Source organism: Solanum lycopersicum, chromosome 4 (assembly GCF_036512215.1).
Source record: "Solanum lycopersicum chromosome 4, SLM_r2.1".
Taxonomy (NCBI): Eukaryota; Viridiplantae; Streptophyta; class Magnoliopsida; order Solanales; family Solanaceae; genus Solanum; species Solanum lycopersicum.
In genome coordinates, this window is record NC_090803.1 from 48440198 (window position 1) to 48463039 (window position 22842).

The 22842-nt window shown below is 40.9% G+C and overlaps 1 protein-coding gene across 1 annotated transcript; it reads left to right on the forward strand.

Annotated features, from left to right (window-relative positions):
• Positions 1 to 13306: 13306 nt before the first annotated feature.
• LOC138348141 (uncharacterized) lies at positions 13307 to 14272 on the forward strand. The gene is made up of 2 exons (XM_069296750.1): positions 13307 to 13555; positions 13967 to 14272. Exons 1-2 carry the CDS (start codon positions 13307 to 13309, stop codon positions 14270 to 14272), a joined length of 555 nt encoding a protein of 184 aa, XP_069152851.1.
• The last annotated feature ends 8570 nt before the right edge of the window (positions 14273 to 22842 follow it).

A 22842-nucleotide genomic window follows, 5' to 3' on the forward strand; every position in this document is an offset into this window, starting at 1 on the left:
CACTCCAAACACAAGTCTAGCAATATAAGGTTTAATATCACCGAGTCTAACCTCAAAAACGAGGTTTTTTGAACTATTTATAAAAAAATAAAAACCTAATTAAATAAGGATTCTAATTACTGGAAATCTGCCAAAACGCGGCTGGGTCGACGGACCATGCGACGGACCGTCGTGGTCATGACAGACCGTCGTGGACTCCGTCGTCCCATACTTGGTGCAATTCTTCTGCTGCTTTCTTCATTCCCCTCGACGGCAAGTGTGACGGACTGTCATAAGCACAACGGTCCGTCGAGGGTCTCGTTTCAAAATACTTCAACTCTTGGAATCTGGGTACTAGGATCACTTCTCTAATCTTCACGACGAACCTGCAGGACGGACCATCATAGCCATGACGGACCGTCACAAGCTTCTTAATCCCACACTTGGTCAGGCTTCCCCATCTTCCTTCAGCAGCTTCTCTACGCTGCCACCTACGGACCGTCATAAGCTCCGTAGGTGGTCTCTTCTGCATTTTTCGCTCAAAATCTCCGCATTCAGCTTTGGACAGATTTCCTGCAAAACAAAGAGAAACTTATATCAAAATTAGCACAAAAAGGGCTTTCAAATACACTAAACTTAAGGAAAAAGTATTAATTATACTGTGAAACCACGGTATATCAACACCCTCAACTTAAATTTGTTGTTTGTCCTCAAGCGAAGCACTATGACTCACTACACAATCTTTGTACAATAGTATTCATGTTTTTATCCTTTGCAATCATTTGGCTATCAATCCCGATTAATCTCATCAAATCTATGCATGCTATCACTATTAGGCTTGAATTTTGTGGGATTCGAACATGACACAGACTCACCACGCACTAACACCTATCCTCTTCAATTTCTCACCGAGAGGCTAACAATTCCGGTATAGCAACTAGTGTCCTCACTTTAGAACAAAATCCTCATTTTTCACACAATGATTTCAGTTTGAGTATAAGGATTACATTTCAACACTCGCTCTCAGAACGAAGTCACACTCATTCATACCTATTGCCATAAGCTTGCCCTTATTTTTACTGCCTTAAGTTCGCTATACAACCCTTAGGATCACGATAGGACTTTTTTTAGCTTGTAACGTAGGCTCAGAGTCAGGTAGGGTATATTTAGGTATACTTTAGTGACTTTCTGCCCTCGTTGACATATCGGCTAAACCTTCCACTTTCTATCACTTTATCTCGCCCAGTTTCTCCTATTCTTTCACCTTGCTGTTTTCCTTCTTTCTTCATTTGTGTAAGTAACTCTTTTCTTTTCTCGTTTGTAATTCTTAAATATTTCTCTTTTTTTTAAAGAGTTCTTGAGTCACTTTACTTTTGTTCTTTCTCTCTCTTTGTTCTTTCAACCCCACTTTCCAGAGCATTCCTCAAAACAACCACCCTCAACTCATGGTTTTGCCATGAGTCAAGGTACACAATACCCAAAGTCGGGTCAGGGACATAACGAAGGTTGTTTATACATTAGCCACCCTCAACTTATGCTTTTGGCATAAGCTGAGGTGCACATGTCCAAGGAGGGACCAGGGCCAACATATTGTTCCTAGAAAAGATCAGTTGGGATGAAAAAGAAAGGACTAATTTTAAGCTCAAATTATTTGGATCAAAGAAGGATAACTTTCATTTGGTTTCTTTTATTTAGGCTAGAAATGGGCTATATTGAATAAGGGCCTATGATCCTTTCCTAATTGTCTGTTACAACTTACTTTTAGCAGGACTAACCAGGCAAGTTCTAGCTCAGTATCAGTAGTGGACTATTCAACTTTCCTCACACTCACTTGACATCTCATCACTATACCAGATTATCAGACACCTAGTTCGACTTGAAGATTTAGGGTAGTGCAATAGTGTAACTCTATTTCATGTTTAGATCCACACAATTATCAGTTACTACGCCTTTTCATGCAACCTTTTCCAGTTTTATCGGGATATCATTTTAGCCATCATGCTTCAGAGTTAAACTATGTACAAAAGATATAACGTGCCGGTTCAACAGAAAAAGTAATCAGTCTATTGGGGAAAAAGAACACAGGCAAGAAAATCCCAAAAAAGGATAGTGAGTTGGGCTACTCAGACTTCACCCTAACACTCACTTTCCATTTACCCCACCCCAACAAAAAAGCATGCAATTGTCCCCAATGCATAAAAAAAATATCTAAAGATTAGAGGGGTAGGTGAAGCAAACCTGTGGCTCATAGCGCCGTTGATCAACAAGTTGGTGGGTCTGGTTTCCCAGAACCCACATCCTCTGCAATCTAGACACCCTAAGTGATGTCCTCAGCAACAACCGCACCCTCAGTAGTGCCTCCTACTGTCTCTACAGTGCGGGAGCTAGACGCCCCAACCGCTATCTGTGATGCTCTGATCTGGTGTGCCTCCGCCTCAGCAAGTGAGGCTCTCCTCGCGGCCTCCATCTCTCGGCGCTCCTTCTTCCTTGCTCGCGCCTCATCCTCTTATCGACCCCTCCGCCTCTTGGCACTCTCTCTCGGGGAAGATAGGGGAATGTCTGGAGTAGGAAACAGGGCCGCCAATACAGTATCCTCAGCAGGCTCGACAGACTCCGGCACTCTTGCCTCTAGAATCGTGTCGATGTCTGCACGAAGACTGTCGACTGCAGCCTGAAGAGTCGACACATCTATCGGAAGGGCTGGTCGAGCTAATACTCTCAATTCAAAGGCATCTAGGCACTGGTTAACCTCAGCAATCTTCCGCTGCATCTGCCTCTCCATACGCGCTTCAGACTCAGCAATAGACTTCTGCATCCACAGCTGGATATGATGCAGAAGAGTGGCCATTTGTGCCTCCTGTTTTTGGACTCGAGCAAGCGAGGCCGGTGTCGATAGAGGGGCTGTGCTACTACCCGGGATAGACTCGATCGGGGTAGTGTCTGTGGATGCCTGTGTAGCTGTGCGGGCCTGGGCCACCGTTTCCGCAAGATCATCAGATAGTGGTGGCAGATCTGGACGGGGCCCTCGACGTGGGGCCAACTCATTGGCCTCGTCTCTGATGAGGCCGACGTCAATGGTACCCGGCGGGGTCCTCAACTGATCTATGTGCCATATGGGCACACCTACAGATCTGCAAAGGGCAAAGATCATGCACGGAAAGGGGTAGGTGGTAGTGACCTTGAATGCCCTCTCGTGCATGCCTGCCTAGAGAAGCCATGCATAGTCCACCTCGAAGCCGGCTATCATCGCCGCCATCAGCACTGCTCGATCCCAGGTGACTATGTTATTAGCAGCTGTGGGGGAAAGGCAGTGACGCACGAGCAACCACAAGAACTTGGCGACGAACGTGAGGTTGGCCTTCTTGATGGCCCCCTTGGGCTCGGTGACCCAATCGACACCCTCTCCGTCGACTGATAAGTGCAGGGCCATCCACCGCTTGGTGGTCTCCCTCAGTGCTGGCTCTCGCAGGAACTGTCCATCCTTCACTATCTGCCAGCGGTAGTCAAACTCGGCAGTGATGGGGGTCCGAGTAGCATCTGCACTCTCGCCGTATAGGAACCGGCGAATGGCGGGCAGGGAAATGTCAACCTGCACACCCCGGACTAGAACCTGCTCCAATGGGGACTGTTTAGCGGGAGCAGTCCGCCTGTCGATCTGTGATCGGAGATTCGCTACGTAGGACGCGTAGAACTCTTGGACCATCTCCTCGCTGTATCGTCCCAACGGACGGGCTGTCCACTCTAAGCGATGCCTGGTGAATGTGTTGTGGATCTCCGGCATCGAGAGGAGACTCCCTGTAGGTACCCGTCGCTCCAGGATGAGTTTTCGAGTCATTACTCCTTTATCGGTCAAGAACTTCGCGTCTGAGTAAACTTGAAACTGGCCTTCAACACACCATCGGTTTGGCTGGTCAGAGGCTGGGGTGGGGACCTGGGCTGGTGCGCGGATGTAGAGTCTGAATTGTCAGCCTCATTAAACGAGGCCGATGCTGCAGCAGTGGCGGGTGCGGGAACCTCAGCAGATCCTGAAGCTTCCTCGGACCAGGATACTCCTAAGGAGCCAGACGCTCCTTCCTCGTTTGTGGCCGACCCAGAGGGTGTGCCGGTCAGTGTGCGCTCCTCATCAGACTGGGAGGCAGTGACTACGCCGGACGCCACCGTCTTGGGTGTGGCTCTGGGGGCATGTGTAGCACGGGAAGGGGCGGAGGTGCCTGGGGGCATGTATTCAGGGTCCTGCTCATCATCAGAGCCGATGACCATGCGGGAAGACGGGGCGACAGACTTAGATCGCCCGCGTGCGTAAGTGCGGTCTTGCTTGGGTGCCATAGTCGATAGTACCTGTAAAGGGGCAATATTAGTATGAGTAGTGGCAAGCAAGACAGGCAAGCTCATATGACATTAAACTTTGAAAATAGTGTGTTAGTAATATTGAAACTGTATCACACGACGGGACCTATGACGGCTCGTCGTGACTATGACGGACCGTCATGAGGTCCGTCGTGTTATACTTGGTATATGTATATATAAGGAACCCTGAAGGAGGGGTCTCTGACCATCATGACGGTCGTGCAGGACGGACCGTCGTGAGTACAATGGTCCGTCGTAAGAGTCCGTCGTAGGACACTTAGAAAATGATGGGAGACCCTTAGAAGAGGGATCTCTGACCATCATGACGGTCGTGCAGGACAGACCGTCGTGGGTGTGACGGTCCGTCGTAGGACACTTAGAAAATTTTTGGAGACCCTTATCAGAGGGGTCTCTGACCATCATGACGGTCGTGTAGGACGGACCGTCGTGAAGACAACGGTTCGTCACAGGCGTCGTTGGGCAGGGTGCTAGGGCTTGTGCAACGGACCCTACGACGGTCCATCGTGTGTGCGATGGGACGTCATCGGAGTCTCGTTCTGAGTAGCAGTGTTAGATTTAGGGGTACCCTACGCATCCCTGATGAACCTACATGGTTGTGTAGTGTTGTGGACCTATATGTGTCTATCCCAACGACCTAAGAAACTACCCAAGCAAAATCACCTATGCCTAGGGTTATCAACATGGCACATACGAACATTTTGAACCTAGGTTTCAACATAAGCATATAAAAGAAACAGTATACGACTAAGAACTAAGCTAATACCAACTACAAAACCAAAATGCAAGAGAAATGAGTATAAATTTAAAGACACATACCTTGGAAATGGAGAAAACACAAGTGGAGAATGATTCAGGTTGCAAGGTAGATACCAATAGCAGTAGCACCCACTAGTAGATAATAATGATAAGGTTTGGGGAGATTATGGGAGTAATGATTAGTGGGGGAAGTGTGGAAGTGGAAAAGAGAGGGGAGATGAGAGGAAGTTGGAAGTAATGGGGTGGAATATGGAGGGGTGGGGAGTATAAACGGTCAAATTTTGAAAAGGGTGCAGCCGGGTTGCACCCGAGTCGGGTCGGGTAGATTTCATTAATCGCGCGACGGTTCCCTGATGACGGTCCGTCACACTTGTGACGCCCCGTCGTAGGTTCCGTCGTGTGTGCCCTAATATTCAAAGTGACAGAAATACGTACCTGGTGTGACAGATGCCTACGACGGTCCGTTGCATGTGCAACGGTCCGTCGTTGTATCCGTCAGTGGCTACTGCGGAGTAGTTTTCTGCAGAATTTCCTGGTGATGTGCCTGCAAATTTAAAACCCATTTATAGAGAAAATGCTACCATTATTAAAAAGACGATAAGTATTGGGTTGCCTCCCAACAAGCGCCAGATTTAATGTCGCGGCACGACTGGGTACACTTGATTACTCAGACTTCATCAAGATGGCATGCCACTATCACTTTATTCCCCGATGCTCTATGCCCAAAATAGAGTTTTATTCTATCTCTATTCTTCTTAAACCGCACTCCCTCCTTGGCTTTTAACTCAACTGCCCCATGAGGGAATACTTGGGTAATCAAGTAAGGGCCAGTCCATTTGATCTTGAGCCTGCCTGGAAGACAAGGCACCCCAGAACTGTCTACAAGTACCAAATCTCCAACCATAAACTCTTGTTTTGCAATTTTTTGTTCAGTCCCCTTCTTCATCTTTTCTTTGTGGGATATGGCAGATACCGATTGGAGCTCACCACTCTGCCTCATGGTCCTACAAATGTTGAAGGTTGCTTCTTCATTATTCAACCGAAATGTCATCTGTCCCTTCTCCATGTCAACTAAGGCTCTACCTGTAGCAAGGAATGGCCTCCTAAGAATAATGGGCACCTCAAAATCGACTTCGCAATCAAGAATAATGAAATCTGTTGGAAAGATGAATGACTCCACTTTTACTAGCACATCATGGAGTATCCCTATGGGCTTTTTCACAGTCCGATCGGCCATCAGTAGCCGCATCGCAGTGGGTTTTGGATCCCCCAAACCCAACTTCTTGTAAATTGAGAGGGGCATTAGATTTATGCTTGCCCCCAGATCACATAATGCTTTCGCAAAATGTAATGACCCAACTATGCAAGGAATAGTGAACGCACCCGGATCTTCTTTCTTTTGTACTAGGGATCTTGTAGCGATAGCACTACAATGCTGCAATCTATCATCATCCTCAAACGTGACCGATCTTTTCTTGGTGACCAGATCTTTCATAAATTTGGCATAACCGGGCATTTGTTCTAGAGCTTCTACCAAAGGGACATTGATAGAGAGCTGCTTCAACATTGTTATGAAGCGCCAGTATTTACCATCCTCAGTCTTTTTTACTAATCTCTGAGGGAAGGGTGGTGGTGGCCTAGGCATGGGAATTACCTTGATGGTACTTCTGCATCTTTTCCATTACTTTCCTCTGCTTCACCACTACCCTTTACCACCTTATCATTATCCTTTCTCACATTTTTCTCGGCAAATGGCATAGGTGGGTCAATGGTTTGCCTACCACCCCGAGTAGTGATTGTCATACAGTGCGCATCATTCTTTGGGTTTTGGACAGTGTTGCTAGGAAGAGTGCCTGGTTGCCGTGTGTTCACTATCGCAGATAATTGGGCCACTTGCAATTCAATTTGTTTAATCGAAATTGCGTATGTATCAACTTTTTGCCCAATACTAGCTAAATCACCCCTTAATTCTTTAATGTTCTCATCACTAGCATCGAACCTCCTCATCATTTTGTGCAACATATCCTCAACTCGCGCCTTACTATCTCCACCATCCCTAGGAGTAACTTCACGATCTTGAGGAGGAACATAGGGTCCACTCCTGTCGTTTCTATTACCATAGTTACTCCTGTTGAAATTGTTGTCGCGGTTGTAGTTACCATAGTTCCGACCTTGGTTCCCTTGACCTTGGCGCAAATTATCCTGATTTGAGCCTTGGGCGCTTGGTCGGAACCCCCCCATTTGTTCATTGACTACATAGGAATCCTTCTCATAGTAACATTCACCGTTAGGGGGTGGTGGTTTAGCCAAGTAGTTGACTGCATTAACCTTTTCTGCACCCCCAGTGACATGTTTTAGTACCAACCCAAGCTCAGTTCTCATCTGAGCCATTTCTTCCCGAATATCATCTGTGGCTGGGTTGTGAGTGGACTGTATTGCGAAGGTGTTTCTCCTTGTATCGGACTTCCTCGTACTCCAAGCTTTTTTGTTACGGGAGATTTTCTCTAATTTCTCAGCAATCTCAGCATAACGACATTCTCCATAAGATCCACCTGCTATAGTGTCCAACACCGCTTTATTGTTATCATCCTGTCCCCTATAGAAGTATTCCTTTAGTGACTCATCATTAATACGGTGATTTGGGACACTTCTCAAGAATGAGGTGAATTTATCCCAAGAACTACTAACTGACTCTCTTGGTAGTGCCACAAAGTTATTCACCCTGTCTTTGTGGATTAATTTCTTGGAGACCGGATAGTAGCGTGCTAAGAAGACATCCCGTAGTTGGTTCCAAGTGAAAATGGAGTTGTATGGGAGCTCAGTAAACCACATAGCAGCCTCTCCCGTCAGTGAGAGAGGAAACACTCTGAGACCTATTACATCTAGATCCAAATCAGGCCTCCCCACACAACTTTTACACACTGCCCTTACCTTAGCTATATGGGCATGTGGATCCTCAGAAGGTAGCCCTGAAAACAAACCTCTGGCAGTGAGCATTTGCATCAGACTACTAGTTACCATAAAAGTGTGGCCTGTGGGTAGAGGAGGCAAAACCAGTGGCCCATCCGAATCTGCTATGTTATCATAGCCTTTGTAGTATACTTGGGGTCGTGGAGCGGGATTCTGTCCCCTCTGTTGATGTTCACCCGGAGCATCGGGTAACATCTGACCATGAACATCAGCCGGAGCTGGGATGTTCTGGTTTGGATCCTCATCATTGATTCCCAAATTACGATTCATGTTTCACAGTGTACGTTCTAGCTCGTGATCGTAGGGGAACAACGATTCTCTTCCTCTCTGTGTATTTGGCATACAAGGAGGATAGTTCTGAAAAGAAATCAAAAACAATAAAACAAAGTAAAATCAAGAAAATATCAACTAAACTATAGTAAGAAGTTCAAGTTAATCTAAAAGCTAAATTCCCCGGCAACGGCGCCAAAATTTGATACGCTCAAACTTACTTCTCAAATGAGAAGTAAAGCGGTCGCGTCAAGTAAATAACCCAACTAGTGAGGTTGGGATCGTTCCCACGAGGAAAATAGTCTAGACTTAACTTCAACTTGTTATTACTATTGTTCGGTTGATGACTTCCTTAGAAAGTAAAATCATAAAAGGGGGGTTTGTATTTCCTAATGAGCAAAAATAACTAACGAACTTGAAAGAGACACTTAACAGCTTTTAATGTTGAGTTTTAGTCAAGTAATCAAAGTAACTAGGGTTTACGTGTTCCCCACAGGTTTATAACTTGATAATTCTAACTATAACAATTCTTTCCTAGTATCTTGCATGCAAAGTGATAAGTTATGTATTTCTAAATCCTTGGTCCGGCACCTAGAAAATCTCACTCCGCACCTTGGTCCGGCTACGTGTGTTGCTTTCCTAACCCTTATCCTTACCTCATATTAAGCATCGTATTCGATATTTGACTAAGTTATTACCTCGTACCAATCAATACTAGCCTATTAGATAGTATACACTAAATCTATGTTAATAATTCTTTTCCTATTATCTACCTCCTTGGTCCGGCAAGTAGCATTAAGGCGAGTTCTAACGTTGATCATCCGTTAAAAAGACTTCTAAGCGAAAGAATTATTAATACATGCAAGACACGATTCTAGAATTGTTATTTTAGCTAGGGTTTATCTCATTATTTGCCTATGGTTCCCACAAACCTAATTAAACAAGGATTCTAATTACTGGAAATCTGCCAAAACGCGGCTGGGTCGACGGACTACGCGATGGACCGTCGTGGTCATGACGGACCGTCGTGGACTCCGTCGTCCCATACTTGGTGCAATTCTTCTGCTGCTTTCTTCATTTCCCTCGACGGCAAGTGTGACGGACCGTCATAAGCACAACGGTTCATCGAGGGTCTCGTTTCAAAATACTTCAAATCTTGGAATCTTGGTACTGGGATCACTTCTCTGATCTTCACGATGTACCTGCAGGACGGACCGTCATAGCCATGACTGACCGTCACAAGCTTCGTAATCCCACACTTGGTCAGACTTCCCTATCTTCCTTCAGCAGCTTCTCTACGCTGCCACCTACGGACTGTCACAGGCACGACGGACCGTCATAAGCTCCGTAGGTGGCCTCTTCTGCATTTTTCGCTTAAAATCTCCGCATTCAGCTTTGGACAGATTTCCTGCAAAACAAAGAGAAACTTATATCAAAATTAGCACAAAAAGGGCTTTCGGACACACTAAACTTAAGGAAAAAGTATTAATTATACCGTGAAACCACGGTATATCAATACTAATCCCATACAATTCTACAATTTTAGGTGCAGGCACAGGTGGACGCTAGAGCTTACAGGTTGGCGTTGCAGTTATCTGGACGTGGAGCTTTCATCCCGACTTCGTAGGCTCTCATGCATTCGATGATGTATACCATTTTTATCTAGCTTAGATGTAGGCTATAGTTAGTGGAGCATGTTCCACTAGTGTTTCTTTCTATTTTTCTTCAGACATCGTATCGTGCCATTTTGGCAAGTATACATTTAATGCTATATTAAACTATTTCTTTCATTTGATTATATTAATGTTAGATGGTTGAGGATGAAAAATTATGAATTTAATAGAATTATTAGTATGTTAAGAAACAAAAAGTTTCAAATTTTCTGCTATAATTAATCCAGATGAAGTAAGAATGACGTAAGTAGGCTTGTCTGCGACCTCAGAGAGGTCAACGACGCTGATATCGTCTGGGGTCTAGATTCCGGTCATGACCAAGTTGGTATCAAAGAATTAGGTTAAATTCCGAGTATAATAAGTTCACATCAACCACATTGAGTAGTTTCTAAGTCATGGTAGTGAAGTGCACCACTATCCTAAATTAGAGACTGCATGATGCGTAGGAAAATTCCCTTCTTCTATCTTATCGTGCCTTCTCTAATGTCTGATTCCTTGGTGTTATGAGCTTATCGAACATCAATTCTACTTTTTCAAAAAAAATGAACACAAAGAGGAACAGTGGTCAGGGACGAGGAGAAGCAGTTGCTAGGGCAACCAAATTCCTCCCCAGGCCCCAACTGGTGAAATGGAGATGCTTGTAACCCAGCTGGGTTGACAGATGGAGAATTAAGGATATCCCTGGTACAGATGGACCAAGCTATCACCTTAAAAGCTCAGGCTGTGATAGCCAAGGAAAAGCAACAAGGTATTCCCAAGAAGAACCCACATTCTAGTACCATGACTAACAGGTTAAGGGACTTCACGAGGCTAAATTCTCCCATTTACACAGGATCTCAGATTGCTGAGAATCTCGAGGAGAAGTGCAGGATAGCTATGTTGCATGCCAGCATGGGACTTTCCATGCTTATGGTCCGTGTCCAACAAGTGGAGGAAGGCAGGAAGAGGAAGCATACTAAGGAAGGAACAAGTCAAGGCAAGCTCATAAGAATTTCTTAAGGAAGAGTAGTACTGAAATCAAGGATAAGCCTAGGTTTAAGAAGGGAATCTTACACCAAGGGGAGTCAAGTTCATCTAAGGGTCTACGCTTTCCTTTGTAATTCCTTTGATTGCTCTCACTTTTAGATATTTCCTGACGTTCTTCATGATCCTAAAATGGTTAGTACACCTTTAAGAGAAAATGTAAGAACGGATAGAGTATACAAGGATTGCCCAATAGTTGTATGTGGTAAGACTATGTGTGCAGACTTGGTTGAGTTACCAATGCATGATTTTGATGTTATTCTTAGCATGGAATGGCTTCATAATTGTTATGCTTGCATGGTTTGTCGTAATAGGGTTGTGAAATTCGTTTCCCTAATGAAGAAGAGCTAGTCTAGGAGGGGTACAACTCGAGTCGTCCTTATCCCTTGATTTCGAACCTTAAAGCCAATAAAATGATGTCCAAGGGGTTATTGTGTCATCTTGTGAGTGTTATCAATTTAGTCCATGACATTCCTTCCATAGACTCAGTGCTTGTGGTGAATGAGTTCCAGATGTGTTTCCTGATGATTTGCATGGAGTTCCTCCTTACAGAATGGCTCCAGCTGAACTCAAAGAGTTGAAGCTGCAGTTAAACGATCTCACTGATAAGGGTTTCATTCAACCGAGCATATCCATTGGGGCGCTCTACTATTGTTTGTGAAAAAGAAAGATGGAACCCTTAGAATGTGCATCGATTATGGGCAACATTAGAAAGTCACTATCAAGAATAAGTATCCACTTCCCAAAATAGATGACTTGTTCAACCAACTCCAAGGGTTTAGTTTCTTTTCGAAGATTGATCTTCATTCAGGGTACCATCAACTCAGGGTTAGGGATGGAGATTTCCCAAAGACAGCCTTTCGCACACATTATGGCCATTATGAATTCCTAGTTATGTCATTTGGTCTCACAAATGCACCTACTGCATTTATGGATCTCATGAACAGGGTCTTCCATGATATCTTGACTCCTTTGTCATAGTATTCATTGATGAAATTCTCATCTACTCTAAGACCAAGGAAGAGCATGAACAACATTTGAGACTAACCTTGCAGGTACTTAGACAACATCAGATGTATGCCAAATTCAGCAAGTGGAATTCTGGCTTAAATCAGAGGTCTTCCTAGGTCATGTTGTGTCCTACAAAGGTGTGGAGGTAGATCCCAGGAAGACTGAAGCTGTTAAGAACTGGCCAAAACCTCTTACTCCCACAGATATTTATAGCTTCTTGGGATTGGCTGGTTATTATCGTAGGTCCGTGAAGGGTTTTTCTTCCATTGCTGCCTCACTGACAGCTTTGACTAAGAAGAATTCCAAGTTCTAATGGAAGGAGGCTTATGAGAAGAGTTTCTGGGAGCTCAAGGACAGACTCACTTCAGCCCCGGTGCTTACTTTGCCTAAGTGTGGTGAGAATTACACTGTTTATTGTGATGCATCTAGGGTTTGTTTGGGTTGTGTTTTTATGCAGGGTGGTAAGGTAATAACTTATGCATCCAGACAACTCAAGGTTCATCATCCAGACAACTCAAGGTTCATGAGAAGAATTATCCTACTCATGACCTGGAGTTGGTAACTGTGGTGTTTGCACTTAAATTATGGAGGCACTACTTGTATGGAGTGCATGTGGATGTGTTCACAGACCATAAGAGTCTCCAATACGTGTTCACACAGAGATACTATGAAATGAACATTCACTACCATCAAATTAATGCTGATATTGTAGCTGATGCTTTGAGTAGGATGGGCATGGGAAGTACAACCCATGTTGAGGATGGGAAGAAGGAGTTGGTGAAGGATATACACAGACTGTCTAGACTGGGTGTACGGTTAGTTGACTCTACTAATGGGGGTGTTTCAGTTCATCCTAGTTCTGAATCATCCTTAGTAGTTGAAGTCAAGGAGGGTTAGCATCTTGATTCTTTTTGATGGAGCTGAAGGACTCAGTGTTGGTTAAGATGAATAAGTCTTTTGATTTTGGAGATGATGGTATACTTAGGTACCAGGACAGGATGTGGTTACCAAATGTGGATGATTTGCGGACCAGGATCATTGGAGAGGCTCATGGTTCCAGATATTTCATACATCCAGGTTCCACTAAGATGTATCATGATCTTAAGCAGATCTATTGGTGGGATGGAATGAAGAAAGACATTTCAGAATATGTGGCCAGGTGTCCTAATCGTCAACAGGTTAAGGCAGAACATCTAAAGCTTGACAGTCTTACTTAGATTATTGAGATTCCGACTTGGAAATGAGCGGCCATTAATATGGATTTTGTGGTTAGTATTACGAAGACTAGGAGACATCGTGACTCCATATGGGTTATCGTGGACAGAATGACTAAGTATGACCACTTTATCCCTGTAAAGTCTACTTACAGAGCCGATGATGTTGCGAAACTCTACATTGATAAGATTGTGAGATGGCATGGGATTCTTTTATCTATCATTTCAGATAGAGGAGCTCAGTTCACTTCACATTTGTGGAGATCCTTCCAGAAGATCTTAGGCATGCAGGTAAAGATTAGTACTGCCTTTTATCATAAGACTAATGGGCAGGCAGAGCGCACCATTTAGACATTGTAGTACATGATGAGGGCATGTGTGATAGACTTCAAGGGTAGTTGGGTTGACCATCTGTTTTTGATACTGTTCTCGTATAATAATAGCTATTACTCCAGTATAGAGATGGCACCGTTTGAGGCACTGTATTGTAGGAGGTGTAGATCTCCAGTTGGGTGGTTCGAGGTTGGAGAGTCATCCATTTTGGGTCCAGAGATCATTCATTAGGCCTTAGAGAAGGTCAGAGTGATTAGGGATAGTTTGGCTACTCCTTACAGTCGGCAGAAGTCTTATGCAAACAACAAAAAATGACCCTTAGAGTTTGATGTTTGTGACCAGATCTATTTGAAGATATCACCTATGAAGGGGGTGATAAGGTTTGTCAGGAAAGGGAAGGTGAGTTCGAGGTATGTTGGTCCATATGAGATCCTACAGCGTGTGGGAGAGCTGGCCTATGAGTTGGCATTGCCAGTGGAGCTAGATTCTGTTCATCTAGTCTTTCATGTCTCTATGTTAAAGAAGTGCTTAGGTGGTGATCCATCATCGATTCTACCGGTTAAAGTTTTGAGGGTTGATGAAAATTTGTCCTATGAGGAGGTACCTGTTGAGATTTTAGACAGACAGGTCAAGCGGCTGAGGAACAAGGAGATATCCACGGTGAAGGCATTGTAGAGGAATCATCTTGTAGAGGGTGATATGTGGGAGGCCGAGGCCGATATGAGATCCCTCTACCCCCATCTTTTCAGCTCTTAAGGTTAGACTTCCTACTCTTAAGTCTAAGTTTCCTTATCTCTCCATTCTTTGTTGCTATTGCTTGCTCGTGTGTAATAACTGTTATAATCTGACTGGCATTACGCGAAATAGTTAGTAGTGTCAGGGTCTAATGTTCCTGATGGGGATAATGTAACAACCCTAAAAATGGCTATGCTAATAATGCTTAATGTGTCTAGAATACCTACAATTAGACCAAGGTTCACATGGATTGATGCGCGTAGAACTAGACCTCGAAACACTTACGACAACCAAGACAACTAACTTGGGGAGTTAGTTGAGCTAGTAAAGGTTGGTTCCAACCATGTAGGGCTCTCGAATACAAAGATTTACTCGAATGAGTCTTTACCGGACTTAAAAAGGGAAAATCATAGTTTAGGAGGATCTAGGGGTAAAAAGGTCTTTTGTTAGGCTAAGGGTAGTATCGTAATTACCCTAAATATATAATTAATTATTTATTTAATAAGGTGGAGGGGCATTTTGGGAAGAGAGGGCCAAAAATGGGCCCTTGAAATGAAGTCTTGCTCCACCCTGGTTCGAACTTAGGTAGAAAGAATGAATTAAAGTTGTTTTTATTTAAGTTGTTAAATTAATGTAATTAATTAATAATTATTATTCATTATATGATTTAAAATAAAAGGGAAATCAGATTTTTATTTGATAAAACCTTATTTGACTAAGTCCTAAACTAAACTCCTAAGCCTAATAAAACTCCCACTCTCTCACATCTATCTCTCAACTTTCACGTTCAATCTCTTTTTTTTTATGATTCTCTCTAGATAATAACTTCAAGAACATTAGGTAAACCAAAGTTCTTCACACTTGAAGTACTCACAAATGAAAATTATAAACAAACAACTAATTAATCACGTAGGCAAAGAGAAGGTTTTCTGTCGAGTTTAGTGTTGAACTTTTGGTGTTGGACGTGTGTTTGGAGGAAATCTTTGGGCATCAAGTCTAGGTTTGAACGTCAAAAAGTTATGGGTTGTCTTCTCTCTTGGTCCCTTCCCAAAAGACCCCTTAAGGTTCAGATGAATCTATTCCGAATACTAGGGTTGGTCCCCGTTGCATGTCCTTGTCACTATCTCCCAATGATTCTTAGGTTAGGTATGTTTGCTGGTAGATATTAGGCATGTGTTGTGTTTTCATGACGAATATGTTCATGAATGTATGTTTGAAATTGTATGAATAAAAACCCATTTTTTCTGAACTATGTGAAAGTGTGTGCAAAATGTAAACTATGGCCCATAACACTCTGGTTTAAGGCTAAAAAAATGATGTATTATGGTTGTATTTTTACGTCCACAAACTTAAGTAAATTGTGATGTTCATATGAAATGTTATGTGGCTGAAATAAGTGAGAAACTCTTGGCCAAACGAATTCATGAAAATGAACCTAAAACGTTATAAATGAACCATAAAGGTTTCCCCACGAACTAGTATGTAACTTGTTGAAAAAGATGCTGAAAAATTTTACAAAAATTTCCAGCCTCAATTGATGAATTTTGGTCAAGTTAAATGGTTTACAATGTTATGAAAATTGAAGAAAAAGAAGTGAGGTCACTGAGGGTCGAACCTGTGACCTCACCATGTTAAAAATCATGAAAATAAAGAAGTAAAAAAGGAATGTGGTTAAGGGGATTCGAACCATGATTTTGGGCTGGAAAATGATGTATGAAAATAAGAAGTGAGAGGAGTGGGATTCGAACCTACAATCTTTTGGTCAAGCTTCAGAAAAAATGAGAAGAAAATAAATGTGAGGCATGGGGGGATCGTACCCACGACCTCTAGGAAGTAAAGGAGAATTTCAAGAAAAATAAAGTGAGGTTGTGGGGGTTTGATCTCACATCCTCATGGTCAACTCGAGATAGTCAAGGAAAATTAAATAAAAAATAAAAGGGGTTGTCGGGGTTTGAACCCACAACCCCTCGGCCAAGAAAGAGAATTTACAAAGGATAGAAATAAAAAGGAAATGATGATGTTGGTGATCGATCTAGGGTCCCAATGTCATGTGGAATGAAATTAAATAAAAATAAAAATGTAATGTGTTGCCTAAGGGATTTGAAACCAGGTTTTCTTGACCCAATTCCATATTGATACATAAGTCATACGTGAATTAAATATTCAATAATAATGATGCCTACTTAGATCGAAATCAAGATCTTGGCTTATATAAAAGATGCATAAGTCTTGTATCATATAATCTTAGGAAGATATGAATCACTTAAACGAACTATGAGCGAAGCCTCATGACTTGTATGTATAGACCCACAAGTCTAGCATACGTTTAAAAATAAGTGAACCTAAGATGTATGTAATGAAATGATGTAACCCTAGAATGGTCAAGTAAGAGTGTGTAACACTCTAAATGGCCAAGTGCATTGGCACATGATGAAATGAACAATGAAATGAACAATAAAACAATTAAATGAACAATGAAATGATGAAACCATAGAAGGGTTAAGTAAGAGTGTGAAACACACTAAATGGCCAAGTGTATTGGCATATGAGGAAATGAACCTTCACGTAAAAGGGGTGAGTAATTATGAAGAAAAAATGTGCTAATGTTAATGAATGTGGTGACAACATGATATGAGTCTAATGTAAAAGATGAGATCAATCTTAAATAAGCCTAAGTAAATGTTACCAAAACGTACTCACCTATGAGAGTGTAAAGTTAATGAAGAGACCAGTCTCTATGAACACTGTAATGAAAGTATTAAGATTAACACTATTAATACTAATGATGAGATTAGAAATCATCTATTGAGAAGGGCGGAGGTTCACGTAACTCTCATGAGATGAGACTGTCCAGCATGTCGGGTACGGGTCTCCTTATATATCCTAGTCTTTGAACCTATACTACCATTATAGAGATCAAGCGGGGTTCAATTCCCATGTACGCTAGCATGTTTTTTGGGTCACTTTGGCCGGTGATTCCACCTCTTTTCGGTGTGGGGGAGACACTGGATTTAATGATGCTCATATGATCTATGTCCGTTCAAGTTAAAGATCCTAATGAATGAATGAGGCCAACCTCAAATGATGCATATAATGAAATGATGATACCAAAGGTGTTAGGATAGGATGATAAGGAGGTGAGCTAGACTTAAGTAATGACACTAGGTCATTCTTGATCATTGCACAGCGAACGCGATGAAAGTCTTAAACTACATCCTAGGTATAAATGGTGTTTACACTAGCTTATGAAAGAAATGAAATAAAGTACGTATGAGTGAATGAAACAGACTTTGTGTTTGCTAAAGAAGGCTCCCTAGTTGAGATCCTATATGTTGAGCCCTCACTTTGGGACGTCTTGATGTCAAGTCTATGATTCGAAGATCTCATGGCATATGAACGAAGGATATGAAAAGTGTTATGTGCTATATGCAATATGTCATGTGCTATGTTCAAGATGTTATGTGTTGTGTACAATATGATTAGTATGGTGATGCATGTTACTCTCATGGAATGACTTTCCTAATCCAAAATTTGGAAAGTTCACTCACTTTCCCAATCTAAATTTGGAAAGCTCACTAACTTTCCTACTCCCAATTTGGCAAGTCCACTGACTTGACTTTCCATAATCACGTTGTTAGGAAAGAGTTATTCTTAATCATGCATGTCCTTGTTGTGTGCTTTCATATACCCATACTTAGTACAAGTGTGTACTAATCCCATACAATTCTACAATTTTAGGTGCAGGTACAGACCTTACAGGTTGACGTTGCAGTTATCCGGACGTGGAGCTTTCATCCCGACTTCGTAGGACCTTATGCATTCAAGGATGTATACCATTATTATCTAGATTAGATGTAGGCTATAGCTAGTGGAGCATGTCCCACTAGTGTTTCTTTCCATTTTTGTTCTGACATTGTATCGTGCCATTTTGGCAAGTATACATTTAATGCTATATTAAAGTATTGGCCTAAGTCATCTCCAGCCACTCAAAGTTGTCCGCATAATTCATTTAGACACCTCAACTAAACCTTGTTTCAATTGAACACTTTATTTGTTCAAAATTCATTCCTATTAGTCACAAAATGCTGACATGGCAAAAAACCTGTAATTCACTTTCCTTGAGCGCGTTAATTTATTAAAAATAACATTTTTCTTAATTTATACCCCTAAGTTAATTTTAAAAAAAAATTAACAAAAAAGAAGAAGAAGAACATTTGTCTTCTTCTTCGCTATTTCTATCAACCCCACCCCAACCCCCATACTCATGCACCAATGGTTATCTTCTTCCCCCACCATTATAATGATTTCAAAATTCTTAGCATCAGTGGTTATCTTCTTCCCCCACCATTCTAATGGTTTCAAATTTCTTAGCTTTTTGTTTCATTTATAAATTTTTTAGAGAGATTTTCCCCCATCTTTCTCTACCTAAAAAACGAGATGAAGTAAAAAGTTATAATTAATAAAAAAGCTGATGAAAAAAACAGTTTGTCGGGTTAAAGATGGAACTGTACAGGGATGGGAGGGTCGCCACTAATGGAGTTAGAGGGACATGTATGTTTTAGATTTGAGTTGAAAGCAGGGAAGTGGGTGTTTAAGTTTTACATTTTTTTTACTTTATAATATAATGTTTAAATAATATTTTGGATTAAAAAATAACACATGTCAGTGCGAGTGTATTTCACACATCCTCTATTTTTTGTTTATTCTCAAAAAAATGTTCAAATGGTTCAAATTCAGAATGGTTGAAGTGTTCAATAGGTAGTATGTTTAGTTGAGGCATCTAAATAAATAATCGGGACAAGTTTGAGTGGCCGCATATGACTTTGGCCTAAAATATTTCTTTCATTTGATGATCTTAATGTTAGATGGTTGATGGTGAACAATTATGAATTTAATAGAATGATTAGTATGTATGCTAAGAAACAAAAAGTTTCAAATTTTCCGCTAAAATTAACCTAGATGAAGTAAGAATGACGTAAGTAGGCTTGTATGCGACCTCTGAGAGATCAACGATGCCAGTCTCGTCTGGGGTCTAGATTTCGATCGTGAAAGTTATGGGGGAAAGTTCAGATAACTCACAGCACCCATAAACCATAAAGCCACCATGGGTAGAATAGGATCATATTTTTTAGATGATTCCTTTAGTGTTTTTAGCATATATTTGTGGATCCACTTAGTAGTTCAGAATCTATACAGATGGCAAGGTATAGGATTGCCCTGGCAGCGTGGGGTAAAATGTTGTATCATATAGATATCTCTTAAGTGATGCTTGCTGGTTAGAGAAACTCCCACAGAAGTTAAATGTATTTTATATGAACAATTATTTGTATTTTACATATATCTCAGAGTTATATGATATTTTGCATATAGAGAGTTGACAACATGTTTTAAACAACTTTTCCTTATATTGCACTTGTCTTAAATTAAATTGCTTTATATTGACATGAGTTTAGTCTTGTGGAGTTGTGTTTAGCCAGGCGAGTTCTCCAGATTTTCCTTTCAAGCATACCTATATTTCATCATTCCAACTTGCATACTCGTACATTTAGTGTACTGATGCCAGTTGGCCTGCATAATATTATGATGTAGTCGCAGATAAATAAGATCGGCATCTGGCGCACCGTTGATTCAGTGAGTAGCTCAAAGTTAGTTAGTGAGCCTCCTTACAATATGGAGGACATATTTTATCATTTGATTTCTAGTTTTAAGTTGTTAGGATGATTGGGGGTCCTGTCCCAACACTTGTCTTTGTTTTAGAAGCTTCATAGATAGATAATAGTACTTCTTTAGTCTTATTCATTTCAGTTGTAAACATTTAAGACATGAGTTGCCATTTTTGCTAAGTTATTTTCATAGGTTTTATATCCTGTGTTTAAGTCTTTCGCTGAGTAAGTAAGCCAAGCTAAGGGTTCGCTCCAGTCCAACAATGATGTTTGAGTGCTAGTACTGCCTAGGTTGTAGGCTAGGGGTATGACATTAGACAACCAATCAGTGTGCCCCCCCCCCCCAAGTTGGTGAATTTTTTTAGGTTATATATTGATTATTCTTATTTTGTTTTAACACATTTCCCAAAGTATAATCAAAGTACTTATGAACTCTTTCTTAGGGTTCCACAGTCATTCTAGCTAAAATATATAAGATCAAAACATGATTTCACTCATGAAAAGCACGTAGAAATCATATTATTCCTTTCTACTCTTTCCTTGTGATTTGAATGATTCTTTAAGGAGAAGCAAAATTTTTTAGGTGTTGTTGGTACTCTTTTAAGGTAATATTTAACACCATTTTATCTTTGAGTGAATCAAATAACAACTATGTGAGCTAGTTTTTGTCCCAATTACGGGCTCAAGTGTTCGTGGTCATAGAAGTAATATAGTGACCTTAAAAAAGTTGGATTATCGAACCCAAAGGACTTGTAATTTAACTATTTTATTAAAGTATACCGGTCTAATTATTTATTTAAGAGTGGAATTTTTTTTTATTCAACTAAGAATTCAAGAATTAAATAATAAAATTATTTACAATAGTTGGAGAATTCCAAAATTTTGCAACATGCTTAAGGTTTCATGTATCACATCTCATGAATGAATTAACTAGATTATCAAATTACTAATTTATAAGGTTGATTTTATGATCATGGTCTCCCAACCTCTTATCGCGCACTCCAATTGACTATCTAACTATTATCGTTTAGTTGATAGAGAAACTCAGTTGGCGAGGATTTATATTATATCCTCTTTTATAACCAAGCTTGGTGTTCGTCCGGGTGTCAATCCTTAACACAAATTTAATCAAGTTATATGCATGAAAGATCAAACCTTTTTTTTATTCCTTGGTATCTACCTTTGTGTCTCACAAGTCCAATAATAAAAAATATATTTGTGTCATGCCCCTAGCCTATACCCTTGGCGCTGATATACTCAAATTACACCTCCCCAAAGAAGTAAAACAGTCGTACTCAAGTAGAGAACCCAACTAGTAGGTTGGGGTCGATCTTACGAGAATAATGATCTAGACTTAACTTTAATCCACTATTACGTCTATTTAGCCTATGTCTTTTCGAAAAAATAATTAAAAAGGGGTTTTATGAAACAAGTTTTTTTAAGAGTCTAAGTTAAAAAGTAAACGAAAGTATATTTGAATTTTTATGAATTTGTGAGAATAACTAGGGTATAGTGTTCCCCAAAGGTTCATAACGTCGTATTCCTAGCAATAACAATTTTTTTTATTATGTTTTACATGTAATGTGGTAAGTTATGTATCTCTATATCCTTGGTCTGACATCTAGATAATTTCACCCTGTACCTTGGTCCAGCTACGTATGTATAAACTACTCACCCTTACCTTTACCTCATATTAGACATCATAATCGATGTATGACTTGGTTTATTAGTTTGGACCAATCAACACTAGCCTATTAGATAGTATCACACTAAATCTATGTTGATAATTCTTTTCTTATTCCTACCTCCTTGGTCCGCCAAGTAGAAACAAGGCGAGTTCTAACACGTGCACTCGTTAAGAAGACTTTTAAGAGAAAGAATTATCATACATGCAAAAACAATACTTTAGAATTTCTTAATTGCTAGGATTACTTTGTTATTTACCCATGGTTCCCACAACCATTGTTGTGGATTTAGTTACCCATGCTAGAAAGATCACAATTCATAATATTACATAAATAAATTATGAACTTACTTAACAATGAGAAGAAACCTAGAAATTCAACTTGAAATTGCAAGAAAGGCGTTCGAACCAAATCCGAAAATTGATTAATTGCTCAAAGTTTGCAACCAATAATCTCCCACACAAAATAGAACAATAAGAATAGTAGCTAAACTAAAAACGAGGTTTTAATCCTCTATATATAGAAAACATAGTCCTAAAGAAAATGGAATTGAAATAAGGAAAGTTTTATCTAGGTACACAACTTCAATCGACGACCTCACTGATGGTCCGTCAACTGCCTCCGTCAGTCAGGACTTCGACATATTTTTAACCACCGGATAGAATCTTCTCTGAATAAAATGACGGACCAGCAGTATGTTCCATAGATCTATCTACGGTCCATCGATGCATCTCTACCTCTCCATACTTAAAATCTTGAAAAAGTCAAGTACTAGAACCTTCTCTGAAACAATTGACGGTTCACCAGTACATTTTGTCGATCAGTCGTCAGGACGTCATTTTCTCTCGTGGTTCCACACTTGGTCAAATTTCCTTGATTTTCTCCCTTAGCCTAAAATTCCCATCGACAGTAAGCACCTACAGTCCGTGGATGAGATGAAAGACTGTCGATGGCCTTCGTAGATCAACTTCTTCACTTTTTAGATGCCTTATGCGTCTTCAACATGGATGTCTTTGCTGCAAAATAAAACACAAAACTTGTTAAAACTAGTACAAAAGGCTCTTGACACACAAAACTCTTAAGTAAAATGCATTCAAAATACCGTGAACCCACAGTATATAAACAGCCTGAACTTAATTTTGTTTTTTGTCCTCAAGCGACA